General features: G+C 34.5%; 1 protein-coding gene across 1 annotated transcript in view; it reads right to left on the bottom strand.

The window, feature by feature from the left end:
* The window catches only part of mora (cysteine and histidine rich domain containing protein), an 85,099-nt gene that overhangs the window by 24,928 nt on the left and 38,168 nt on the right, over positions 1-22,003 (bottom strand). The window contains exon 5 of the mRNA XM_085825260.1: positions 6,382-6,535. Within this exon, the coding sequence (XP_085681386.1) occupies positions 6,382-6,535 (154 nt within the window). The remainder of the gene's footprint in view (positions 1-6,381; positions 6,536-22,003) is intronic.

Here is a 22,003-nt window from a genome sequence, read left to right as displayed (position 1 = left end):
GAGATGACAGGAACTCCTTGGGGTTTGCCTGAAACTGAAACGGCAGATTCTTCACCACAGAAGAGACAATAATCATGGAGGAGCCGAAGGGAACGTGTATTCTTTTTGTCTGTGCAAGAAGGAAGGAAGACATTGGCCATGCTGAGGACCTGATGGAAGAAAACGATCCTTCTTCTTCTTACGATGTTTGGCTGATAATAATTTCCTACATTTTCTTTTTTCAGATACTGGTGTCAGAGTTCATATCGTGCTTCCTTAAATGCAGACCTTTTCAGCAAAGTAGAATGTCACTCATGGGAGAAGCTTGCTCTTGGCCAAGCATATTTTTATTTGTTATAATTGTTTCACTAATTGAAACTGGAAATAAATCTCTTTCCAGTCCCTTCCTGAAAATTTGTAATTTTTTAAATATCGAGAACACATTCTAATTTTTGTAATAATATGATTCATTGATTTGTAATTTGTATATTAAATTCTCAGTCCAACGATAAGCTGGCTAATCAGTTCAGGTATTATGAAACATACAAAATAACATTTTATTTCAGTGCAAATTTTTTGTTGTTCTTTTACTTGTAACTGATAAACTTGAGTTCTCACACTGTATTAACCAATTAACATTAAACAAGAGATGATTTTTTTCTTATACTAATAATAATAAGTACTAACATATATTTACACTGAAAAAAAAAAAAAAATGCTTTTACATGTGGAAAAATTGCGTGCTGCGTTCGCGCAACATGAGCAGAATAGGAATACAGATGTTTAGTGAGTATGTTTGTACTCGTGCAAAGTTTTTCTTCGAGTGGAGCACTATATTACATTTTAGCTGTATAATGTTTTTGTAAATCTATAAATCATTTTGATTGTAATTAATATTAAAATTTACATTATATTTCTTTTACAAATACAGATTATTTAAATACAGATCAATATAGTAAATACTGGATACCAGAAAGTAATACAGTGGAAAATCTGAGATCCAGACGTCCAATATCCGGACCTTAAAACCACCAACAACTATACTCCCTCATAATAAAACATCTGGAGAGTCCGATTCTTAATTTCACTTAATTAAATATAAATAAATAAAATACCTTGTTATTGAAGAAACAATTATTGTAGCATATATTTGTATGATCAATAATTTGGCTCTGTGGATGCGTCTACTTGGCATACATCTCAAACCAAAACATTCTACACTGATACATCGTTGTTGATTTTACATCTACTAATATGTTATATCCCTGACAAAATTCTGACAAATCATTATTTATTATATTTTACTTTCATCACTGCATGTTTATCAACACAAGACAACTTGAGTAGTGACTGATGTAGCAATGCCTAAACTATTTTTTTAATGTTAATAATTGAATAATAAAGAGCATGGTAACCTTTTATGTTGACATAACACATGCCGATGATTATAGGTTTAAGTTCAATACTCTAAGAAATGTTGATGAGGAAAAAATTAATAAAAATCTCTTTTCATATACTAAAAGATTAAATTTAGTGCTATTTGAATTAAGAATAACCAATTCCTTATTCACATAAATCCAGAACCAGCGCCAGGGCTTGTATGGCTACACGGGGTGCGCGGAATTTAGAGCCTTTATTTATTAAGGACTTGGATAAGCATGTGTAAAAAATAGACATAAGTATAATAGACAACTAAATACAATTCAGGCTTAATTGTCTCTGTGTGCGATAAAAGCAAGATAAAATTTAGTGGAATAACTTGTCTTTAGTTGTCAATCTCACGATACATAGCCAAATATATACAGTCAAAAGTCGTTAATTCGGACACCCATAATCCGGACCTCAAAGCTACAAACTTTCTGCGCATGCGTAAGACCTTTCCGGCTCCGAATTTGCGTGTGTGTGTGCGCAAAATACGTTTACGAATGCGCGTTTAATGTATAACGGACGGGATAAGCTAAGCTAAAATTATCTAATTATCTATTTCAGTTAATGTTGCAGATTGCGTTGTTCCTTAATCTTCGAATTGGATCCGGCTTATTATTTTTTGCAGACTAGAGCAATTTTATAAAAGTATGCTTGAACTTTCGATTATGTCAAAAAGAATTTCCGATATATATTTACTAATATGTAAAGGATATACAAAGCGAAAGTATCTTTCGGAGTCCATTAAACAAAAAGTGGAATTGCTTCAAAAAAATGGATAAAGGCATATCCTTTGTTTATCTAAACTTTGTTTATCTTTAACACAGCGGAGTGCAATGAATTGGAAGTTGATTTGTCAACACTATCCTTATCTTAAGGGCAGATGTTTTTATTTTATTTGGCTTATAATTGCTTACTAAATGTCGTATTTCCTCTCGATGTACTCCGTCTTTGATATGATTTAAATCAAATGCCTCGTCATTATAATTCGCTTCCGATAGCAAAGAAAGTAACAGAGGTTATTGAAAACGAAAAAATTTCGATTGACAAATTAGTCGGTATTCTCGACACAGCAATTATAGGACTTGAACAGCGGAACTTTGTAACTGAACAAGAAATTATGTCTGTTTATGGAATTAAAGAGAATGTATTATCACATAAAAAACGAAGCAACTTAAACAATTTACATTGAAAGAAATGTTTAATAAAATAAACAAATAAATATTAAGCTTTTTTTTTTTTTTTTTTTTGTAAATTTTGATACCCTTTAGATCATTATTGTTCTTTATTTCGTAAATTACGGTTTCATATTTTTAATTTTATAATTTCTGCGTGCCATTTTACCAGATTTAAACTGATGATCTATAATCCGGAATCGCCGAAGTCCCGACGAGTCCGGATTAACGACTTTTGACTGTATACTGAATGACTGCTAAATTTTATGATGATAGCCGCGAATTTTAAAGGCTTTTGGATATCGCAAACCAAAGGTGAAATTTCCAATTAACGGATTCTTTAAAGAAATGTAGAGAAGCGGCAACAAATGAAGATGATATAAAAGAAGGTTTTCATTGTGATGACAATGCTCCTCAATCATCAATAAATGAATGGATGGCAAAATCTGTAGTATGGTTCTAGATCCAGAAAATACCGCTACCAATAGTGAAGAAAGTGACAGAGGGGTTACTAAAAACAAAAAAATTTTGATCGATAAGTTAGTCAGAATTCTGAACGTAGCATTAGTTACATTGCTGAAGCATTTCAACAATGTAACTAAAGAAGAAATTATGTCTGTCTACAGAATTAAAGAGAAAATATTAACACAAAAAACGAAGCAACTTGCACTGAAAGAAAATTTTAATAAAGTAAACAGATAAATGGTCTCATAAGAGACTGAAAGGCAAAAGTTTAATAAAAAATTAAATAAATATTGATACTTAGATTGAGAAGATTGATAAGCCTGCCGATTCTTGCACAGCTATTCCACGTTTAGATTTATGCTGGTAATCTTAAGTCTGAGATCAGGACATGCGACAAATGGATTTCAGTATTCTACTTTTACTTGAGTTGGTGATGAAAACTCTTTCTTATACAGTTACATAGAGGAAGACTGAATTATAATTTTAAAACCACCATTGTACAGTTCATTATATTTCATATTTGATGGTAAAAAAAATTCAGAAATTAATCGTATTTTATGCTTAGAATTTGTTTTAAGTCTGGTATTACTAGACAGTTCAGTTAACTGTACTGTTTCATTAAATGAGTTCATTATTTTTAAAATCACAATGGAAAACAGCAAGAACACATGAAATTTCACACTGACGTTTGAAATTATGACCTCAGAGTTTCGAGATGCAAACATATCTCTTTCATATTTCTTTTTCAATAATAACATAATTTTCTATTAAAAATGATTTCAAGGTTGGAAATGGTGAAAAATTATTTCTTTTACATAACTGATCCAAAAACCAAGTTTCTTTTTAAACTCCTTTATTTTTTCTTGTTCAGCGAGAACAATCAAAGAATTACCTTGTACACAGAGATTTAGTTTTGAGATTATATTGAGTTTTATGTTCACTGAGTTTTGAGAATGACATGCACTGTATTTAGCAAAATGTCATCAGCAAGAAATCATGTATCTAGTTCTCATAAAAGTTTTCAGTCAAAAAAAAAAAAAAAAAAAAAAATTCTTAATAAAGTTAAAGAAACAGGAAAGCAGAACCTTTAGTGTGGGTAGTAATCATCCTCCAACTCTATGATTTTCTGACACCATTTTGGTAGTTTTCCAAAGCTTTCAAGGCCCAGAAACTTGGTAGACACGAGTCCAAACACAGATCAACCTCATTTCGAATGTCTTATGCAGAATGGAAGACATCCCCAGCAAGATGTAGCTGCAGTTGTGAGAAAAGGTAGAAGTCCGAAGGAAAGATATCAGGGCTATATGGAGGATGTGGTAAAATATCTGATGCCCGTCCATACACAGTCCAGCCGGTGAATGGAGACATGTGGTCTTGCATTATCTTGATGAACCATCACTTTTTTTGCACCGGAACTCAGTTTGATGCATTTCCTTGACAGCAGTCTCAACACAGACTAGCATCTGGCTGTACACCTTACTGTCGAGGGTTTTACCTTTTTCCAGATATTTTTTTGAGTATAATACCACATTAAAATCACCAGAGACAAAGCATGATCTACTTGTTAATCAAATTGTGCTTTGAGATGCTGCCGAAGGGTTCACCGGGTGCAGACCACATTCCTTTTCGGCCTGTGTTGTTGATGTAAATCCACTTTCCATCACAACTGATGATCTGTCCAGAATTTTATCCTTGCGTTGATATTGAAGCAGATTAATGCAAACCTGAACACGTCTGTCCTTATCTTTTTGAATCAGCTCACGTAGCATCCAGTGATTGAACTTGTATGTCAAGTTTATGCGATGCACTGCACGACTAATGGGCAAGGCACTAAACTCTAACTCCTTAGCAAGTTCTCAAGGGGTGCACACTGATATTCATCCACAAAGTGGGCCTCATCAACATTGGGGCCAGCATTCTTCCACAGGTGGGTCTCATCAACATCAGAAGGTCAGCCAGAGACCTCTGCTTCTTGAATGTTTTGAACTTTGTTTTTGAACTTTCGGTACCAAACCTTCACAGTGTCATATGATATAACATTAGTACCTAAAGTTGTACACAAGATTTGGTGACATTTTGTAGCTCACTTTTTGTCACAGAATTGGATAGCATGCTAATTCCATTTCAGACACCTTGTACTTAATGATTTAATGAATGATATTTTTTTTACTAATTTCACAACACAGTATTCTAAAGCAAATCTCTTTCAAATGGCAAAAAAATGTTTAACAAAATATGATTAAACACTCCATTGCAAGCTGTTTGTGCAGACGGTATTTGCGGTAGTGGAAAGCTTTCATCAAAACCTGATAAAAACTTGTTAATTTCATTCACAGGACATTTTTCCAAATCCAGGAGGATCATGAAGGCAGGGTTCTAAGATCATTTGAAGTCCACGGACCACAGTTTTAGAAATGCTGATAATAAAATATATGCATTTTTGCAGGTAGGGGAAGAACAAAAGTTTATGATTTTTTTACAAATAAAATGTTATTTGAAGTACAGTACCATGTTAAGACCCAGTCCAACATATAAGAATTTGCTGCTCTTTTAATCTGGTGTTCTCATCTAATTTTTAGCTAAACACTTTGTTTTATTAATTTATGTTGTTGATTAAATCAATATTACAACATGCAGCATTCTATTGTAATACAGACGGTAACATGTTATATTTATATTATAGAGATAAGGACCATTTAATTTGTTCATACATAAATCTAGATAATTAATTTTATATCTTATTTCAGTAATTCAAAGATATTAAAGTAAGTCATTTAATCTTTAACTCATTACAAATTACTTTAATAGGGCTATAAAATTACAGTTGATAAAAAATCTTTCCAATTAAATTACTTTCAATGCATGCAATATTTAACATATCAAATGGCAAGCCTATTTCGTTTGCTGTTAAAGTTGGTTCGATACTCTTCTGTTATGGCACCAGGTATACGCGTATGTGTGCGTATATATATATATGTATATATACGTACATAAAGATACATACTTAGATGCATGCATACATGAACACACACACATGCATTCATTTCTGAATATGATCTCCAAAACAGAAGAGTCCCATTGGTTCATACTGCCTGACATTTAATAGGTTAAATGTAAATAACTGTACTGCAACCTGGATATGGTAATTATGGTTACTAAAATTTATTATTTTTGTATCAAATACTTTATATATATGCAAAATAAATTTATCATGAACATTTTTTATAAGTTACAGAGTAAATCATTGCTAAAAATATATGCTATATTAACTGAATGGATCAGACTAAAGAATAAAATATCCCATTAATTTTCATTTATAGTTTTAAGAATACCATACCAGGATCTTTTTCTAATGTTATTTCTTTCTGCATTGCATCTAAAACAGGTTTTAAAGAAGCACCAATGGTAAATGGAAGGTGTACCATCGGCTGATTAGGATCAGGTCGCTCCAGTGCATCTCTCTGCTGCATAGGTTTTGGTGATGAATATACCTAAATATTAATAATAAAGAAGATTTGAATTAATACTGAAATGCAGATTTACGAACCTATGATTTAATGAATGTTAGAAGACTAACATAAGGTTTTTACCTTTTTATTATACAGTCAAAAGTCGTTAATCCGGACTCGTCGGGACTTCGGCGATTCCGGATTATCGATTTTTCCGGATTATAGATAATCAGTTAAAATCTGGTAAGATGGCATGTAGAAATTATAAAATTAAAAATATGAAACCGTAATTTATGAAAAAAAGAACAATTATGATCTAAAGGGTATCAAAATTTACAAAAAAAAAAAAAAAAAAAAAAAAAAAAAAAAAAAAAAAGCTTAATATTTATTTATTTGTTTGTTTAATATTTATTAAACATTTCTTTCAATGTGAGTTGTTTAAGTTGCTTCGTCTTATGTGATAATACTTTCTCTTTAATTCTATAAACAGACATAATTTCTTGTTCAGTTGCAAAGTTCCGCTGTTCAAGTCCTATAACTGCTGTTTCGAGAATACCGACTAATTTGTCAATCGAAATTTTTTCGTTTTCACAAACCTCTGTGTCACTTTCTTCACTATCGGAAGCGAATTATAATGACGAGGAATTTGATTTAAGTCATATCAAAGACGGAGTACATCGAGATGAAATACTACATTTAGTAAGGAATTATAAGCCAAATAAAATAAAAGCATCTGCCCTGAAGATAAGGATAGTGCTGACAGATCAACTTCCAAATCATTGCGCGCCGCAATGTCCCCCCCCGGCCGCGGAGCAGCGTGAAATTGATAAACAGATTTCGGAATCGTTAGAGAAACAAAGGATGTGCCTTTATCCATTTTTTGCAGCAATTCCACTTTTTGTTTAATGGACTTCGAAACATACTTTCGCTTTGTAGATCCTTTTACATATTAGTAAATATATATTGGAAATTCTATTTGACATAATCGAAAGTTCAAGCTTACTTTTATAAAATTGCTTTAACAGTCTGAAAAAAAGGAGCCGGATCCTATTCGAAGATTAAGGAACAACGCATTCTGAAACATTAACTGAATTAGATAATTTTAGCTTAGCTTATACCGTCCGTTATACATTAAACGCGCATGCGTAAACGTATTATGCACATGCGCACACGCATATTCGCAGCCGTAAAGTGTTGGCTTTAGTTTTCCACATGCAAATTTTGATCGGAGGTCGATTGGCGGTAAGCTAACGTGGTTGCCGCTGATTGGCCGATGACGTCAAGATCGGCGGGTTGGCCGAGTATAATATATATGTACGCCAATATCGGCGAATCTTGTTTTTTCTTGTTCTCTTGTGTCATTATGAGTTAGCATAATGCTAGTTTGCTTTCACTAAATGATTTTAAATGTAAAGGCTACAGTGTTAGCTCTTTTATTTTATTTATGGAATAAAGCAAGAATTTTGTTTAGTTTAGTCTTAGCTTTATTTAAGGGAAGCAAAACATGCTTTGCCTTTATCACCACTGCCAACAGGGTTATGGGCCCAGCGCCAACAGCTAATCAGTCATCCAGTTCAACTCAGCATTGAAGGAATGTAGGTGAAGAGGGCCGTTATCCACGAAAAGAAGCTGACCTGTCTTAGAAGTTTGTTCAAGTCGTTGTGCTCACAATTAATTGAAGATGTCATTATTACCTGAAAGTTTTGAGTTGTTAAACCATGACAACTGGGATCGATGGAAAGTCAACATGAAAATGCTGTTACTGGATAGAAATTGTTGGAGCTTCATAGAAGACAAAGAAGAAGAATTAGATAAAAGTGCAACAAGGCATCAGAGCCTTCACTACATTATATTACGGAATTAAAGCTGAGTTCAGGCCGCTGATACAAGAATGTTCAAGTGGTAAAGAAGTGTGGGAAGTTCTACAGAAGCAATTCGAACCCAAAACAAGAGCAAGGATAATTCAGTTACTGGATGAATTTTTTAGTATTAGATATACGCCAAATGAAGAAATAAGACTATTTATCGCGAGGATAAGAATGACTGCAAAGAAGTTGGCTGAAGCTGGTCACAACTTGGCAGATCTTTGTAAAGGATTCCAGGCAATAAAGAGATTACCCCAGGAATACTCCGGCATTGTACAATTGATCTATAGGTGGAAGGACGAAGATTTTACGCTGGAAAGAATTGCTGAAGAGCTGGTAAGGGAAGAAAGCCGACTTCGCCAGGTAATTGCCGATTTAGAAGACAGCAAGGTAAGCGTGTTTAATACTATTAGTTTAAATGCAGGGACAGATAAAGTTGAAAATAAAACTAAATCTAAGAAAAAAATGGGGAATATGAGAAAAGGACCTTGTTTCAGATGTCATAAATTTGGGCACTTAATTGCTCAATGTAAAGAAAATGTAAGTAAAAATCAGAAGTTTAAAATAGACGATAAAAATGGACAGTTTAAAGATAAAGAATTAATGTTAGTAGAAAATTATGTAACAACTACAGATAAAGGAGGTAACGCAGATAAATTTAATTGAGTCGTAGATACTGCAGCTACAACTCATTTCTGTAATAATAGAAATTTAATGACAAATTTTGAAGAAATAAACGATATACGTATGTCTTTAGCTGTAGGAAATTGTGAAAGTAAAGTACTAGGAAAGGGTACTTTCAAATTTGCAGTAAAAGTAAGCAATCGAATAAATTGGATTGAGTTAGATAATGTGTTGTATAATCCAAATCTAAGAAGAAATTTACTATCGGGAGCAAGGTTAGAAAAGGCTGGTGCTCAATTTGTGATTTCAAAAGGGAAGATGTGGATATACTTTAATAATTGGGATAGATTATGCTACGCTAAACGATATGACGGACGTAAAACCATTTAGATATGCAACAGGTAAAAGGGAAGCTGGTTACGGTACAGAAATTGGAAAGTTAAATAAAGTAGACGATGCAATGCTATGGCATCGGAGATTTAGCCACGTAAATTTTGATTATATTAAGAAAATTAGTAAGAATCAAAGCGTGAAATGGTTACCAGAAATTGAAAAACCAATAGAGAGGTGTAAATCGTGTATTATTGCTAAATCTAGTAGAATAACTTTTAAATCTGTTCCGAAGAGATCGGATAAACCATTGCAGTTGGTTTATTTAGACGTTTGTGCCCCACTACCAGTTCCATCTAAGGATGGGAGTAAATATTTTCTTGCTATTGTAGATGACTATAGTAGATTAGTAACAGTGTATTGTATGAAAAATAAAAACGAATCGTTCTACAACTTTATAAAAATTATCATAGGCAAATGGAAAGACTGACGAATAGAAAATTAATAAGTATACGCACCGATAATGGGGGAATTCTGTAACAGGCAATTCGAAGGGTACTTAGCCGAAAATGGAATTAGTGTTGAACGCACGAACGCGTACACCCCAGAAGAGAACGGTGTGTGTGAACGTTTTAACCGAACGGCATTAGACGCAGTTAAAGCTATGCTTAATGATGGTAAAATGGGAAAAGAATGGTGAGCAGAAGCTCTTGGCTGTTTCGTACATACGTAGAACAGAGTATGTCATAAAAGCAACCGAACCCCTTATAAAATGTTCCTAAATAGAAAACCCAGTGTTGTTTATTTTAAAGTATTTGGTTGTAAAGCCTATGTTGGCGTGCCAAAACAGATTAGGAATAAATTAGAAATGAGGTGCAAAGAAGGAATCATGGTAGGATATGCGAAGGAAACTAGGGGTTATAGGATATGGCTGCCAGAAGAACGCAAATTAATAGAAACCTGTAATGTGAAGTTCGATGAAAAACTGTATGCAGCAAATGGCATCCTGGAACAGAAATCAAAACCCTAAATTTAAAAGACTAGAGGAATCTGAGCTATTAGCAGAATCAGATGAAGAACAGGAAATTTCTAGAGAAGAAATAAAGTTATCATATGACAAATCTACTCCGAAAGAAGTATCTGACTTAAACTGGCAAAGAAAAGCAGTTAAAAGGCCTGATGGTACACGTACAGACATATATTATTATGTAGAAGGAACAGACACCCGTTTTAGATCTTATAATGATATTGAAAAATATTGTGAGGCAAGAAATATTAAATTTGAAAAAGATAAGTTTGATTTTAGTGGAAAAAACGAATACTCGAGGAAAGTTAATTTTGTAGAACAGGAGACTAGCTCCGTGTCTGAAGAGGCAAATTCCGTAGAAAGAGTTATCCCACAAAATTTTAAAGAAGCACGAAAATCAGTAAATGCCGAAGAATGGGATAAGACAATGAAAGAAGAAATTGACACAATGAAGAAAAGAAAGGTTTGGGAATTAGTCGAAAAGCCAGAAAATAAAACTATAATAGGAAACAAATGGGTCTATACGCTAAAAAGAAATGAAAAGAATCAAGTGGTTAGATACAAAGCACGTTTAGTAGCACAGGGATTCAGGCAGAAAAGAGGTGAAGATTTTGATGACGTTTACAGTCCTGTAGTAAATTTTTCAATCATAAGAATATTTTTCACTATCCTGGTATGTTTATATGGATGGACTAATTGTCAGTTAAATGTAAAGAACGCATATTTATATGCAGACCTAAATGAGAAAATATATATGACCCAACCAGAGGGATTTATCGAAGAGGAAAATAAAGTGTGTTTATTACACAAGGCCATTTACGGTCTACATCAAAGCGGCCGTGAATGGTTTTGTGAATTTGAAAGTACTTTAGAAAATCTACATTTTAAGAAAATACAATGGTGTAATTGTGTTTATAAGGGTTCAAATGTAGTTCTCTTGTTATATGTAGATGATATTGTGATTTTTAGTAAAGATCAATATAGTATAGATAAAGTAATTTCACAGCTGAGTAAGTTTTTTGATCTTAAAGTATTAGGCAAAACTAAAACGTTACTTGGAATTGAATTCTTAGAGAATGAGAATGGGATTTTTATACATCAGCAAAAATATATCGAAGAAATTTTTGAAAAATTTAAACATTTCCAGATACCAATAACTTCACTTCCCATTGCTAAAGGCACTATTCTTACAAAATTAGATTGTCCATCTACAAGTGCAGAAATTGTGGAAATGCATACATTACCCTTTAGAAATCTGTTAGGATGTTTAGTTTTTGTAGCTAACAGGACAAGGCCTAATATTACATATGCAGTGAATATCTTACCACAATTTCAGGAGAATCCTGGAATTAGGCATTGGGAATCATTGTTGAAATTGCTTGGTTATCTCAATAGTACTAAATTATATAAGTTAAACTTATCGAAGATTAAACATCTAAATTTATATTGTTATTCAGATGCTGATTATGCAAGTAATAGAGATGACCGCTTGTCCATGGGAGGATTTATATTATATTTACATGGAGTACCGGTAATCTGGAAAACTGTTAAACAAAAATGTGTAAGTTTATCAACCATGGAAGCGGAGTATATCGCCTTATCTGAAGCAGCGAAGGAATTAATATGGACGAAAAATGTCTTACAAGATGAAATTTTAAAGTTTAATTTAAGAGAGTGTAAACTATTTTGTGATAACAAGTCTGCCATTGATTTTTCTAGATCGCCAATAGAAAATTGCCGAACTAAGCACATAGACGTAACATATCACTTTGTTAGAAGACTAGTAAATGATGGAGTGTTTGACCTTGAATTTATCACCAGTAAATTAAATACTTCCGACTTATTTACAAAAGCAGCGACTGCTGTTAATTTAAGAAAGTTTTGTTTAGATGTTTTCAGTGTTTAAAGACAATAAGTGTTTTCGTATAATAGAATTGAACTATGAACTTCTGCGAAAGTTTTGTTTTTGTCTTTGCATGGGGAAAAGAGGGCCGTTTGTTGGCTTTAGTTTTCCACATGCAAATTTTGATCGGAGGTCGATCGGCGGTAAGCTAACGTGGTTGCCGCTGATTGGCCGATGACGTCAAGATTGGCGGGTTAGCCGAGTATAATATATATGTACGCCAGTATCAGCGAATCTTGTTTTTTCTTGTTCTCTTGTGTCATTATGAGTTAGCATAATGCTAGTTTGCTTTCACTAAATGATTTTAAATGTAAAGGCTACAGTGTTAGCTCTTTTATTTTATTTACGGTGTAGGGTCTATATTTATTTTAACTAACATTTATTTTAAGTTTAAACTATCTTTCCTGTCAAGCCTTACTTTCCCCTGGAACTGCCAATGCCAGAGTATGTAAATTTTTGTAGAACGCGCAAGGATTCAAATTATCAGCGGAAGTATTCTGAGTTAAATAGAAAGGAAACGAGTTCGAGATGTGCTTTCTTACTCCACGAGCGTGGAGGTAGTTAGTCAGAAATTGAAGAACCCCGCGTTTCGGCCTGTGTGCTTGCCTCGGAGAATTGTTAATCGTTCAACGTGATATTTAAAGTTTGCTGAATTAGCAGCGGTATTGTAAAACGCGGTGAGGTTAGTTACGTTTAGAGAGCCTCGTAGTTAGAATCTTGTTATTATTTCTTTCCAGGTTCTTATTTTTTATTTTACCGCCGGGTCGGCGTAGTTTGTGAGCGTCAAGAGCACGCAATTGTAATTTCTTAAGTTGAATAAAAAGGGACTTAAACCCTTCGCAAGACTCTGTCTAATTTCCAGTTTCAGCAGTCACCACTTTGTTGCCTGCAGGTTGGAGGCGCGCAACTGTACATTGGTGCCCGAACACTTGTCGAACTGAAATGGCCAAAAATCGGATGGAAGCCGCGGGACAACAACAAGAAATGGCAAGCCAATTGGAAGGATTTGGATACCTGGTCCAGACGTTAGTAAAGGCCTTCCCCATAGTGAAAGATCGAGCTAGGCTAGAAGCCGAACTATATAGTTTCTATCAACGGGATATAGAAGAATTAACAGACTTTATTCTGCGAAAAATTAAGCTGACGGATATGCTGTATGGGAAGAAACCCGACGCGGAGATTATTGAAATAATCTTACCAAGATTGTTACCTGCTGTTCAAGACTACTTGAAAATTAGAAACCCAAGCACATTGCAGGAGCTCTTCGAATTGGCGGTGAAGTTTCAAAATCGCAGAATAGCGGAAAAAGCTAGTAAAAGCATCGTATTCTCAAAGTACCCGAAGGCAATCTTCAAATGAGCAAACCAGAAATGCATACCGCTCATATGGGGGAAAGAGCTATCAAGCTAACTCATCGAACCTCGAAGGTCAAGGCCCAAAAAGGAAATTCGAAAACAAATGTCCGCGTACCCAGAAGGCAGAAGTTGAAAGGAAAGCTTTAAACAAGTAGAGGGGCCTGTGAAAGCAAGGGTCCAGACCCCGGAAGTTTTAAAAAAAACCCTCAAAAAGACATTTAAATACGGTCATCGTAAAGAACTCACATCTACCAATTATACAAGTCGTGGTTGGCGATGTACCAATAGAAGCCCTCATCGATACAGGAGCAGAAGGTAATTTTATGAGCGAAAAATTCTTCAAAAAGAATTTTTATAGGTTACGATTATTTAAAAACAAAAACACAGAAATTATAGCGGCACAGGGAAAAACCTGTCACTGCATCGGGGAAGTATCATTAAACATACAGGTAAAAGAGGAAAGCCTTAATTTTTGTGGTAAAACATCTGCAAAATCCTCTTATTTTAGGTATGGAGTTTTTAAGGGCCGCGAGGGCCAAATTGAATTTTCAGGACAGTTCTATTGTGCTGGAGATGGACCGGAGGGTGGTGGAACCTGTGGAACAACCGCAAGTTGACCTTAGCCATTTGAATGACCATGAAAGTCAAGCCATCCAGCAAGTGGTGAGTAATTTTTCTAACTTGTTTTCAGAAAAGCCTGGTAGCTGTCAAATAGTTACGCATCAGATACAGTTAACTGCCGAAAAACCTTGTAGGACTAAACCGTATCGTTATGATAAACAAAAAGATTCTAATCATCGAAGAACATATTCAGGAAATGTTAAAGAACAAAATAATAACGCCCATAAACAGTGAGTACGCGAGTCCAGTTGTACTATGTAGGAAAAAGAAAGAGTTTCCTCCTTCGGATAAAAGGGCTTGGAGGTTTGCCATCGATTACAGAAAACTGAATAGTATTACTAAATTCCCAGTTTACCCTTTGCCGGTTATAGAGGAAGTTATTAGAAACATTAAATCTACTAGATACATGACTACTTTGGACTTAACATCTGGCTACTATCAAATAGCTATGAAACCCGAAGATATACATAAAACCGCGTTTATAACAAAATCGGGCACTTATGCATTTTTACGCACGCCCTTTGGGTTGTGTGGGGCCCCATCAACATTCCAGAGAGCTATGGACATTGTTCTAAAGCCTGTCCTAGGAAAATCGACTTTAATCTATTTAGATGATATAATTATAACGAGTAGTACGTTGGAACAACATATTAAAGATCTAGAAGAAGTGTTTAAATTATTAAAAGAGGCCCCGGTCTTACAATTAACGCCTCAAAATGCAAGTTCGCAACTAAAGAACTTAAATATCTGGGTTATAAAATTTCACAAAAGGGTATAGAAACTCAAGATTCAAAAATAAAAGCAATCAAGAATTTTCCACCACCCAACACTGCCAAGAAACTTTCTTCTTTCCTTGGGTTATGTTCTTACTATCGGTCATTTATAAAAGATTTCACTAATATTGTTGAACCACTGTTAGTAATTAAAAGAAAGAGAAGTAAATTTACGTGGACAGCGGAAACAAATACCGCATTTGAAAGATTAAAAGAAGCGCTCATCAATGCCCGTTTTGAAATTCCCAGAGGGGGACGAAAACCTGGAAATTGCAGCAGATGCGTCGGACTATGCTGTGGGTGCGGTTCTTATGCAAAATAGCCATCCTCTGGCATTTTTTAGTAAAACGTTGAATCAAACACAAAGGAATTATACAGCTACAGAGAGAGAAACATTATCCGTATTAATGGCTGTACACAAATTTCGAGTTTATTTCGGCAAAGCGCCAGTAACAGTCTTTTTGGATCATGCGGCTGTTGGTAGACTTTACTCGGGGAAAAACCTAACGCCCAGGTTAATAAGATGGGCTTTAAAACTCCAAGAATATAATCTAATAATAAAATATAAACCGGGTAAGGAAAACAATGTAGCTGACGCACTTTCTCGTATAAAACTGGACGATGAAGGCAATGAACTTAAATGTGCTGTGTTGACTTCAAAAATTTTAGATTCTAGAGATACAATTATCACTGAACTGAAAGCTGATCCTGAATTTGGAAGTATCTATGCATATTTGAAAGACCCCAAAGCTTTGAGCACACAGATATCGATGCGATAAGAAATAGAGCAAAAAACTATGAAATAATAGATAATTTATTATTTTATACGAAAACAACAAACGAAAAATCTCGAGTACAAACCAGTCATCCCAGCCTCGCTTTGATTAAGCGTTTTGAAGGAATTACACGACGCGAAAACAGCGGGTCATTTAGGGGTCAGAAAGACTTTAAAAAGGGTACGCGAGGCGGTATATTTCCCGCAATTATACAAAATAGTAACTGCGTATGTCAGGTCCTGCAATCAATGTCAGTTAATAAATGATATTAATTACAGCCCGGCCGGGTACTTAAATAGCATTCGCGCTACATTTCCGAATGGAATTTTAGGCATAGATCTTCTTGGTCCCTTCCCCCAGAGCGAGTTAAATAAAAATCGTTTTCTTTTAGTAATAGTAGATCATTTTTCAAAATGGACAGAAATTGTTCCACTTAAGTGCGCGTCAGCCAAAACAGTCGCAAATACATTCTTACATAGATACATTTTAAAATACGGTGCACCGATAAAAGTCATTAGCGATAACAGAAAACAATTCATTAGTCAAATATTTGAAAACATGCACTGGATTTGGCATACGCCATATCAAAATGGTTCCGTATAGACCACAGGCAAACATAGCAGAAAGAGTGAATAAAAACATTGTAAAAATAATTCGCAGTTACGTTAGCACACAACACAAGCGCTGGGATGGCTACATAAATGAATTAGCTTATGCTTTAAGAACGGCAAATCACGATACTACGGGAAATACTCCAGCAGAATTATTTTTAGGCCGAAAGTTAATTACGCCTTTAGATAAATTATTCTTTGTGCAACAAAGAGAGCAAGAGTTTAAACAGAAAGATGTGCAAAAACTTATTAAAAGCTTGGATAGGGCAAGAAATAAGCAAAAAATATATTATGATAGAAAACGCCATGAAGCAGATTTTAAAGTTGGGGATAAAGTATTGAAGCGGAAATTTTCTTTATCAAGTGCCCCAGACAATTTTACTGCAAAGTTAGCTCCAAAATTTGACGGCCCCTATGTAATTCAGGAAATCAAAGGAGTCGTATTGTACCTTAAGAACGAGAGAGGGGAAATTCGTAAAGCAAGTCCCGACCAGGTGAAAAAATACTATAATCAAAATGATTTTGAAATCCTTAAGAGTTTCTTGCAGGACTCAAGCGTAAAAGAAGTAGAAGGTCCCGAAATAACGTCACCCATTCCACCACCCAAGAAGCAGAGAACTGAAGAGAGACCTAGCCCTTCTACAACCCAGGCGACGGTACCGAAAAGAAAAAACGAAAAATTTCAGCATTTAAGAAAAACAAGAATGCAAAGCCACCGCATATAGAAACCTTGGTAAAGAGGAAAACACCACCTACAACGTATCGCAGTAGAAATTATACATCAAGGAGAACGCTCCCAGGGACAGAGAGTCAGGTGCAAACAAGGCCGCCGTTCCGGAAACTAAAAAGACAGCAGGAGGAACGAAAAGACCAGCAACAACAGAAGAAATTCACGGACTCCAGACCGGAGGACGTCAAGACCAGCCGTCCAAGGGAAAAACGAAAAAGACAGCAACCCGACGATTACTACGCCAAGAGGCCAGCATGCAGAGGACGCAAAAGAAAAACTAATGTGGACGACACTCGGAGGTCAGTAAGGAGAAGATTGACGTCCATGAAACCTATAACGTGGGAACAGTTTTGCCAGAAAAGAATGTCGGAGTTTCAATCATCGAAAACTCAAAGATAAGTTAAAATCTACTATAATTTTTTTTTTTCTTTTCTTCCGAAATGTTATGCGTAAGTACGAAGTTCTATGTCTTGACGAAAGTCAATATGTCTCGGTTGAGACTTAGTTTTGTTTTACTTTATTTAGCTAAGGCAAAAGTATTATTTTCTTTAAGTATAAAATCTATGAACAAGAAGTTTCTGTTGGTCGAAAGACTAATTCTGTTATGTTAAAGCCAAAATTTGGCCGAAGATAAAAATAACTTTGTATTCTTGTATTAATAAAAACTTTAGTTTTAGTGCCGCCAGCTTGGCGAAGAATGAGTAAAGTAAAAATTTATTTTCTCTTATTCATTTTATGGTAAATTGTAAAAATCATACGTCTTAGAATTTTGTAAATATACGTAAATACTTGAATATTATGTAAAAGTAGAATTTAGTCTAGAAGCATAAAATTTTAGATGCTAAAAGTAAATGCTCAAAAGCAATGAATTCAAAATTTAAGTATTAAACTGTAGATAAAATCATGCTTTAGAGCGAAAGCCTGCATGTCTAAAGATGAATGAGGGGGAAGTTAGAATGAATGTGTTTTGTAGGGTTCTCCACCTACACTTGAATTTTAAGAATGTTAAAGTAGCTCATCGAGTTGTAGAATGTCGAGTAAGGTGTGTCTATTTGGTCGTTGAATTCTAACAAATCATGGTGGTTAGGGGAAGTGTCGTAATACTAAAACACGAATATTCCCGTTTGATACCACACATGGTGTAGAGCCAGGGTAAAGTTAAATTAATGTTTGAATACTTGAATGAATGTGAAGTAAGCAGTAACTAATGAAAATAAATCGTTTAAAAACAAAAATGTATTCAGTGTCAAGAAAGTGTAAATTATAATGTATTTAGAAAGATACTGATACTTATTCCTTCCAGATGCTGGAAGGAAAAGAACAAGATTGATTGCTGAAGTCCAGGAAAAGTTGCTGTAAGAAGAGAGATTTAAATAAGTATCTACAGAAATTTAGTATACCTTTTGTTACATAAGATTTTTTTGTGTAAACGAGGCTCTTAAAAGTTAGTTCAGAATTGTAGAAACTTTACAACAGGTCGTTTGTAGAACCTGCTTCCAAGTTTTCCAAATTCTGGCAGCGGCAAATGTAGGGTTTATATTTATTTTAACTAACATTTATTTTAAGTTTAAACTATCTTTCCTGTCAAGCCTTACTTTTCCCTGGAACTGCCAATGCCAGAGTATGTAAATTTTTGTAGAACACGCAAGGATTCAAATTATCAGTGGAAGTATTCTGAGTTAAATAGAAAGGAAACGAGTTCGAGATGTGCTTTCTTACTTCACGAGCGCGGAGGTAGTTAGTCAGAAATTGAAGAACCCCGCGTTTCGGCCTGTGTGCTTGCCTCGGAGAATTGTTAATTGTTCAACGTGATATTCAAAGTTTGCTGAATTAGCAGTGGTATTGTAAAACGCGGTGAGGTTAGTTACGTTTAGAGAGCCTCGTAGTTAGAGTCTTGTTATTATTTCTTTTCAGGTTCTTATTTTTTATTTTACCGCCGGGTCGGCGTAGTTTGTGAGCGTCAAGAGCACGCAATTGTAATTTCTTAAGCTGAATAAAAAGGGACTTAAACCCTTCGCAAGACTCTGTCTAATTTCCAGTTTCAGCAGTCACCACTTTGTTGCGTGCAGGTTGGAGGCGCGCAACTGTACAACGGAATAAAGCAAGAATTTTATTTAGTTTTAGCTTTATTTAAGGGAAGCAAAACATGCTTTGCCTTTATCACCACTGCCAACATAAAGGTCTTACGTGCATGCGCAGAAAGTTTGTAGCTTTGAGGTCAGGATTATGGGTGTCGGAATTAACGACTTTTGACTGTAATACATTTTTTACCCAATTAAAAGTTACCCCAGTTCATCATACAGTAGCAGTCACAGGTCATGTAAATCAACAGAGTTGAATTTTTAAGACACTCTTATCTCCATGTTGATATTCATTAACAAACATTTTCATTCTGTTTATTATTTATTTCCAGCCATAATAATAGCTATAGTAAGGATATGCCTATATACAAATCTGAGCTATATACATCATGTATATCAAACAGAAACATGTATATCAAAATGCTCCAATATACTCATTTTATGGTTTTAGCCCAAGAAATCAGACCCATTGTTTCTACATGTAATACAGTATAACGTCCAAGATCTGGACTCGTTGGGACTTTGGTGATTCTGCATTTGGGATTTTTCAGGATATTAGATCTTGAGTTTAAATCTAGTAAGATGGCATGTAGAAATTATAAAATTAAAATTTGTGTTTAATGAAATAATGGAGCATTTATGATTTAAAGGGTATCAAAATTTATGAAAAAAAGCTTAATATTTATTTGTTTACTTTATTAAACATTTCTTTCAATATAAGTTGTTTAAGTTGCTTCGTGTTTTGTGCTAATACTTTCTCTTTTTCTTCCATAGACAGATATAATTCTTTATTCAGTTACAAAGTTCTATCGTTCAAGTCACTGCTGTGTCAAAAATTCTGACTAACTTGTGAATCAAAAGTTTTTCATTTACATTTAACCTCTCTGTCACTTTCTTCACTGTCGATAGTTATATTTTCTGGATCTAGAACCATACTACAGATTTTGCCATCCATTAATTGACTGATGATTGGGGCATTGTCATCGCAATGAAAAACTTTTGTTACATCATCTTCAACTATTACCACTTCTCCACATTTCTTTGCAAAATCCATTAATTGGAAAATTTCACCTTTGGTTTGCCTTCAAATTCATATCAAAAATCATATCTGTAAATTTGTGGTTATCATTTTCATCATCCTCACCACGAAATCTGGTAGCTGGCGATAGATTCGACACGCAACTTTTAAAGTACCTGGAGACACATCCTCCCACAATCTTGCAATGCTCCACACAGCAAATATTATGCTAAAATATTTCAAAAATTTCTGAATAGCCTTGTCATTATTCAAGAATTTAAACAGACTTAAAAAAGCATTTTAGCATTTTTTAGACTTAAAAAATGCTACTTTACATTTGCATTTCAGTGCACGCACTCTTTGCTCCTTTAAATGCTCGACATCCTGTATTTTTTACAAATACAAAAATTTACACTTGTGCGTTTCAGCAGCATTTGGACATGCTAAAATTGTTAGTCTTGCTTTGGAATCTTTGGCAACTGTTGGAGACTTTCCTGTGGAGGTTGCCAAGGTATTTTGTGGTACATATTGCCAGAATAGACCAGTTCCATCAGCGCTGTAAATTTGTTTTGGAGATAACTTTTCACCATTAATGAGTTTGATAAATTCACCTGCAAATAATTCAGCAGTTTCAGTATCAGCTATCCTGAGATTGGCGATGAAAAGACACGTTATTCTGCTACATTTTGTCTTGCTTCTATCATGCACTGAGACAATTAAGCCTGAATTGTATGTATTATTTTATTTATTATACTTGTGTCTATGTCTTGTACATGTTTAAGGCTTATTGGAGTCCAGAATAAATTAATTCCCACATATACTTAAGGAATTATTGAGGGACGGCACTAGATATGTTACTACCTGAAGCAGTCTCTGCAGCTCCTAAATTCTGCTCCTTCCCAAGTTCTAAAATTTTACCGCCCTTAAATTCCAGGTCACAGTGCTTTCCTGAATTCTAAAAATTTTGTCATCCCTTAATTTGTGTCGCTCGGTGCTTCTCTAAATCCCAAAACTTTTGCCTAAATTCTGCCACCCGATATGGTCATACGAGCTCTAGCGCCAGCTTTGGTTTTATCTGAACAACAAATCAATTATTCTTAATTCACATAGCACAAATTGTAATCTTTTAGCCTATGAGTATCATTAACAAAAACTATTTTTAACATACGGAAAGAAATTTTGGCTAAAATTTGTTCTCATCAACATTTCTTAAAGCATGTAATCATCGCCATGCATAATGTCAACTTAAATAGTTATTATACTCTTTATTATACTAAAATTTTTTTAAAAAGTGCTTAGGCATCGCTGCATGAGTCATTACTCAAGTTTTCACATGCTGATAAATATGCGGTGAAGAAAGCAAAATATAATAATGATTCGCCAGGTTGGCATCAGGAATATAAAATATTAGTTGGTGTAAAATCAACAATGTTTTTATGTAGAATGTTTCAGTCGAGATGCATGCCAAGCAAATACGCAGCTAAGGAGTCAAATTATTGATCACACAAATTTATGCTAAAATGATCGTTTCTTCAGAGTATTTTATTTAGTACCAAAGTGAAATTAAGAATTGGGACTCTCTACATGCTTATTATAGGGGGGGGGAATCAAATGCGTATGCGTAAAGCATATATATAAAAAGAAGATCGTTGGTGGTTTTGAGGTCCGGATTTTAGATTGGACGTCTGGATCTTGCACTTCGTACTGTAATAGTAACAACTATTTAAACCTAAGCTATACTTGAGGCACAACTGCTCATAAACAGGAATACTGAATTTAAAAAAATGTTACAATTT

The sequence above is a fragment of the Stegodyphus dumicola genome, chromosome 10 (assembly GCF_044657685.1).
Source record: "Stegodyphus dumicola isolate Sdum_Otavi_A_Nest chromosome 10, ASM4465768v1".
Taxonomy (NCBI): domain Eukaryota; kingdom Metazoa; phylum Arthropoda; class Arachnida; order Araneae; family Eresidae; genus Stegodyphus; species Stegodyphus dumicola.
Note: the sequence above shows the minus strand (reverse complement) of the source record. Positions and strands in the feature narration are given on the sequence as shown.